General features: G+C 32.7%; 1 protein-coding gene across 1 annotated transcript; it reads right to left on the bottom strand.

Moving 5' to 3' along the window:
• Window positions 1–1,244: 1,244 nt before the first annotated feature.
• LOC112790784 (RING-H2 finger protein ATL22) lies at window positions 1,245–4,217 on the bottom strand. The gene is made up of 2 exons (XM_025833340.3): window positions 3,041–4,217; window positions 1,245–1,868 (listed from the first exon to the last, which is right to left on the bottom strand). Exons 1-2 carry the CDS (start codon window positions 3,774–3,776, stop codon window positions 1,399–1,401), a joined length of 1,206 nt encoding a protein of 401 aa, XP_025689125.1. The 5' UTR covers window positions 3,777–4,217; the 3' UTR covers window positions 1,245–1,398.
• Between the last annotated feature and the right edge of the window lie 2,495 nt (window positions 4,218–6,712).

Below are 6,712 nucleotides of genomic sequence, written 5' to 3'. Positions count from 1 at the left end.
TTTACACTCATGATTGGTGTTCCCATAATGCTAATTAGGAACATAGACCAATCATTTGACCTATGCAATAGTACACGATTACATGTTAAGAGACTTGAAAATTACTTGGTTGAATGCGAAATACTAACAGAGACCAAAATATGAGAAATTGAATTAATTTTCAGAATAAATATGGTTCCAAATGATGACAGCATTCCATCAATTAAGTTCAAGAGAAGACAATTTCCATTGATGGTGTCTTTTTGTATGACAATCAACAAGGCTTAAGGACAAATATTAAAAATCATGGGTTTGTACTACCGAGACCTGTTTTTACGTATGGACAGTTATATGTGACACTTTCAAGAGTTAAGAACAAGTAAGGAATAAAAGTTTTAATTCAACGTCATAAGGGAGTCTCTGAGAATTGCACGATTAATATTGTGTATAGAGAAATTTTTGATAAATTGAGATAATTAAATATTGGTTTAATCAATTGATATCTCTTTGTTGTTAATTATGTTTTTTCATTTTTTTTTTATAGTTGGATGAAAATTTTAACATAAATAATGTTTAAATTTTATATGGTACATGATTAAAGATATAGTCTATAAATGTGCAATGATCAATGTTGGAGATATAAACTAAAATTTTGATTATTTATAAAAAAGAGTATGTATACACATTTTTCATAGAAATTAAGACATTAATTTATTACATATTACGTTTTTTTTAATTAATCCAATTATTTTGTGAACTTTTTTATTATGTACTTTTGTTTAGTATTCGTTTAAACGATAAAAAAATATGAGTTTTATTTAAAGTTTAATATGCTGAACAATATTTTTTTTATTAAATATACCTCAGATATAAATTAAAAAATAATATTTTTCACACATCGCGCAAATACATACACTAGTTCTATCTATAGTACATTCTCTACATTTTTTAAAAGCTTCCAACTCAATTTTCGCTTCATGTGATAGTAACTTGATATATAATTTAGGAATTACGATGCTTCCAGTAATAGTTAAACCTTTTCTTTTATGTTTCACCATTTCATGCTTTATTCTTTGTTGTAGATGGATGATTATCTAGTTGATAACCCGTAGCTATTGCTAAGGCTTCATTGTACTTTTTTTTTTTAATTTCCTGTGAGATTACAAACTAAAGTTGAAATCTTGTCCAACTTTAAAAGTGATAGCAGAATATCCTGGTGAATGAAACTATTGTTAACCCTTTTTCTGCTTGTCTTTCAATTCAAATGATATAAGCTCTTTTAGTAACTATATATTAAGGGGAAAAAATGAAAAGTAATAATATTACACAGATACAAAAACACTACTCTTAATCTTTATAGCCTGCCTATATATAGTCCCTATATACACTACATAAACACGAGGTTTAAGCATGGACTATCTATGGCGTAGAGGACATTGATGAAGTGTGATGAGACAAAGAAGAGAAAGAAGGGCTAACTCTAGATAATGCCCCCGGTGTGTTCCTGCACAAGGGGCAGGTTCCATTCATTCTGAGCCACTCGTCTATGCACTCAGCATGGAAATAATGGTTGCACTCAGGTATGGTCCTCAAAGTATCTTTAGGCTCATATTCACAGAGGCATATTGAGCAGGTATTATCAGTGGGCTTCAACAAGCGCCCGCTCTCACCGATAAGAGTCTTTGGGTACTTTTCAATTGTGGTCCTATCAAGGCCCATTGCAAGAGTAATAGGCTGTAGGGAAATTGTTGGGAACTCTCTGATGGGCTGTCGGCGATGAATACGAACCTTGACCTTACCGCAAATGAAGCATGAAAGCCCAATTAAACATAAGAGCCCGGGAACTCCCACTCCTAAGGTTAAGCCATATTTGGCACTGCTGCTAAGACCTGCACGCAATCATGAATATCCAACGGTGAAATTATTACCAAGAAAAGGATACTTAGTTAATTACTAAAAACAAAAAGGCTATGAAACATTTTCTTGTCAAATAAATATATATACCAAAAGAATCTGCTAAATAATCAGGAAAAAGTAAAATCCTCACCCAAACTAGGACTTTGCTAAACATGTTCAAACTTTGAGAATTTCTAAAGGGGATTCCATGTCCCACTTCTATGTTTCCTAGTAGTTTGTCTAATTGCGCAATGTAAAATTAAAATCATGGTTCTATTATTGAATAACACCACACGAGGTGGAACCAAGTGTCCTAACATTGATGTATTATTATAATTATTCTTCCTTCTTCGTTCTTTCTTTTATTTTTTAATTCTTTTACTACGTATCAGTCCTTTTGTTTTGGGGGATAAAGATAAGAAATAGCATAAAGCAAGTTGGTGCAATTTTTAAGGGCTTATTAGGCACATGCCTTAGTCTTAGTAGCACCAATCTTTTCCCCTTTCCTTTAATCATGATCCTAGTCTTTTGTTAACAATTGGATGATCACTTATAAAAGTGCAAACCACTTGTGAAACTCCCCACCCGAAAAAACACTTCAATAATATTAATAATTAATAATAAAAATAATAAAACTGACATTCATGATGCCCCACTTTTTTATGAAACTATGAAACTGACATGTTTCAACGACATTTCATTTTTCTAATGACACGTTACTCAGAAAAGATGAACGCATTCATAATTCATCTTTCTAGTATTCCTATTCGGTGGCAAGTTTCATCCTTAAGGAGCACGGAATTAGACTATTTGAGTCAAAGACAGTTGCTACACAGTCTAATATTCAATTGCCAATTACGACCCGATACCTAAGTACCTAACCGCTATATGCAAAACATGTAGCACGAACCATACCTGGTTTTCATGAAAATTCAACGTGTCCTGTTAATTTCAGATGAGTGAGAGATTCTAAGAGAATAAATCGATAAAGAACAAGGCGAATTGCGTATAATCAAGAATAAAGATCGAAAAAGCAATTCAAGCGGGGTTGGAGGCATCCCCCAGCAGAGAAATCAAATTAAGAATAACACAATTTTGCCGATAATAAACCTGAATTACTTTAATTTTTTCTAAAATGATAGAAGACTTAATTGAATTAATTTACCTTGGTTTTTGGTGGGAGTAGAAAAGCATCCAACTCGAGAAGTTTTATCGTTGACGAAGCCACAACGTTGGCCACTAACCGCACATTCGGAGCACCTTGGTTGGGTCCAAGCCAAGCCAATATCGTGGTTGAGATCAGGCCAGAATGGCCACTGAGGCATATCCACCATCGGAAGCGGCACAAGAGCCGTGGACATCACGTCACACGTTGATGACATGTCAATAGGACGCAGCCCTAAGACTATGACCGAGTTTCCAGTGTTGTCACTGAGGCATGCGATTCTAGGTGACCCCGTGGATTTGGTCCAGTTTGAGGGGCAACTGAGGAAGGTCAGATTGAAATATTTGTAGCGTGCGATGTCGAGCGTGAATGGTGAATCCGAAAGGTCCCAGTTATTGTGCAAGAAACGTTTTGGGAGACAACCTTTGGGATCGTTGACTTGGATGGTTTGTTCCTCGTAATCGATGCTCTTGATTACCAAGTCCTCTGTTTTGGGGAGAGTGAGGATTGTTTGAGTGAGGTTGCTGCGCTTGCACAAGAGATGGAAACTGGGGTCAGGGTAATAGCTGCACTGAGGCTCTTGATTGGCTTCTTTCAAACCGAATGGGAACTGAATATCTTCGATTTCGCCGCATGACTTCACATCGCAAACCTGTTTGCTTCTTGTGATTTGAAGATTATGGAATACAAAGGCAACCAGTAAACATAATCGGGCCACTAATACTGATGAAGCCATCAGCCAAGTGCAGAGGAATCTGAGTTTAATAGTGATGAAAAATCAGGATGGGATGGGACGGGAAGGGTGATTGTTTGTTTGTTCCAATAATCTAATCTATGGGATAAGTTGAAGTGGAACGAACCCCTAAGTCAACCTTTTTAATTAAGTGTCAACAGTGGTCAGTCAACTGCGAGAATAAGTATCAGTCTAACGATGCAATGGACAAACAGAGGTGTCGACAAAAGGTCATATACTGCAAGGCTAAGCCTAGAGCTACAGTCACTTTGACTTTAATGCTTCTCTGGCTCTTACATTTCCAATTCATCCTAGCTTTAGAGCATCTCCAACGCACCAATTTTTCAAGGTTCCACTTCTTCTTTCTCTGACACAATAGAGTCCCAACTATTGGAGAGAAAGAGAATAGCGTCACTGCTCATGAATCGAGGAAAAAGAGTCCCTATTCAGAGGGACTTGTAATTTGCAAAGGATAACTTGCCATGTGGCAAGTAATCTTTAAAAAAAATAATTATATTAAATTATAATTAATTAAATAATTATATTAAATAATTAAATAATAATTAATTAATTACTAATTATAGTAAGTTATTATAATTAGTAATTAATTAATTATTATTTAATTATTTAAATATTTAAATAATTATATTAAATTATAATTAATATTATTTAAATAATTATATTTTTATTTAATTAATAATTTATATCAGTTATTTAAATTATAATTAATATAAATAATTATAAAAAATTAATATTAAATATTATTTATATTTTTATATTAAATTATAATTAATTAAATTTATTTATATAAAAAATATATTTAATTTATACACATTACAAAATAATTTTTGGTTGGATTATTTATTTTTATTTATAAAATTTAAAATACTAACTACATTACAAATAATTTTTTTTTAATCTTAATATTTTTAATAGTGAATTATTTTTAAATTTATAAATTTAAATTACATTATTGAAAAAAATTAATTACATTAATTTCAAGTATTTTAATTAATTAATTAAGTGGGACCACAACAGGGACTAAAGTTAGTTCCTCTTAATGGAGAAGAGAGAGATATTTTGAGTTCCTATTTACTGTTTATGACGCAAAAACTGATGTGGAGTTACTTTTTATGACAGGTGGATCATAAACAGGAACTAGGATGAGTTCCCTATTGGAGATGGTCTTAGGAAACCCGTCCTCTACCTTCTTTACCGACAACTAAACTCTGAGTGTCGTAGTTTGTTTTCAGTTAATAGACTCTCTTGGGAGATATCGCGGGAAAAACCAAACAAAATGAATAGAAAATTGGTCATAAAATTTAGGTATTCGCTTTGATACGATGATAAATATATAGATGGTGGCGGTGTCTCTACACAGAACAGCGGCGGCGAGCTCCCTCTCCCCCCAGGTCAGCGAACTCTTTTCCTTATTCTCCCTCTGTTTTGTTTTCTTTCTTTCCTTTGGTTTCACTGTGTTCTGTGTGGGCGTTGGGTTTGTTTGTCTGTGTGTGTGTGTGACCGTGTGGGGTGTGGGGGTGGTAGAGGTGAGTGGATTATGGTTTAGGTTAATAAAGGTAAATTAGGATTTGTGTTGTGTAATGAAATTGGAGATTTTAAGGATTAAGATAAGGTAGTAGTTTTTAATAAGAATAAAACTGTAGAGTGATAATCTAAATTTAAATTAAATATTTAATAATCATCTTTGAAATATTATTTTATTATCAACTTGAAATCTATTTTCGAATAAGTACTAATTCAATGAAAATTTATGATAATTAGATTAATTTTCCTTTATTTATAAAATATGATTAAAAAAATTAAATATTTAAAATTAAGCATATAAAATATTAACTATTTTTCAATTATAAAAACTCTAAATAATAAATGAGAATTTACTCAAATTATATATAAAAATATCTAAAAATATAATCTTAAATAAATATAATAGATAATAAATAATTTATTAATAACTTTTTAAAATTTAGGGTCTTACATCCTTCCCCACTTATAAAAATTTTCGTCCTTGATAATTAACTTAATAAGCAAAATACTAAAATAGTTTTGAATACTTTACTTTTGTATACATTAGAAAAATAGGAGTCTTGACATATATATAATCTTCCAAATACAAGCTTTATAACTTGAATATACATATAAGGAAGAAAATGTGTGGTACAAGGCAGCAGATACAAGATAGGCTCATTGCAAAAATGTTATATGGTTTCAAGACTTTGCAAAATCTCGGAGAAACACAGTAGGTGTGCAAGCTTTTTAAGATAGGCATTCGCAAAAGTATGGTGGTAGTTAAAGTGGCCAAAGGTTACAAGGCAGGTTGGTCTTAAAACGACGGGTGTAACGTTCGCACACATATATCGTGCTCACTTCAAAATTTCAACTTTTCAACTCCATCAATCATTTTATAACCCCATAACCGGTCACAAGCCTAACACCCGCAAACTCTCTCACAAGGAACAAAACCCCCCACAACTCCTCATAACGTTGCACACACTTACTGCTCTACCTTTTCACGTTCACGAACTGCATTCTAAAGAGACTAACCCTTCGCTTGCTATGCCTAAAGGTCATACGTGACTCTAAAGCAATCCTCGAGTTTATTCAGAAGGATACATGACCTTGGAAAAGAACAAGCGACAAGGACAAAATCCACAAGAGTTTGAAAGGATTGTTGAGATCACGAGTAATTAGGGATGCATAAGGAATGAAGAGTGCCAGAAAGGAAATTAGTTTGGCAATCTCAAACATGAATCCCGAATTAACGAAATCTGATAGGAATAATAAAAAGAAAAATAGTGCAGTAGTTTGAAACAAAATCAAGTCGAGTTAAAGAATATGAGGTTTACAGAAGAAGAATGTCTAAAACCAAAGATAAAGCTCACAGGACTCAATAGTAGGATTAAAAATACTTTTGAATGCAT

The sequence above is a fragment of the Arachis hypogaea genome, chromosome 3 (genome assembly GCF_003086295.3).
Source record: "Arachis hypogaea cultivar Tifrunner chromosome 3, arahy.Tifrunner.gnm2.J5K5, whole genome shotgun sequence".
NCBI lineage: Eukaryota > Viridiplantae > Streptophyta > Magnoliopsida > Fabales > Fabaceae > Arachis > Arachis hypogaea.
The sequence above is the reverse complement of the archived record's forward strand: the minus strand, read 5'-3'. Positions and strand labels throughout refer to the sequence as shown.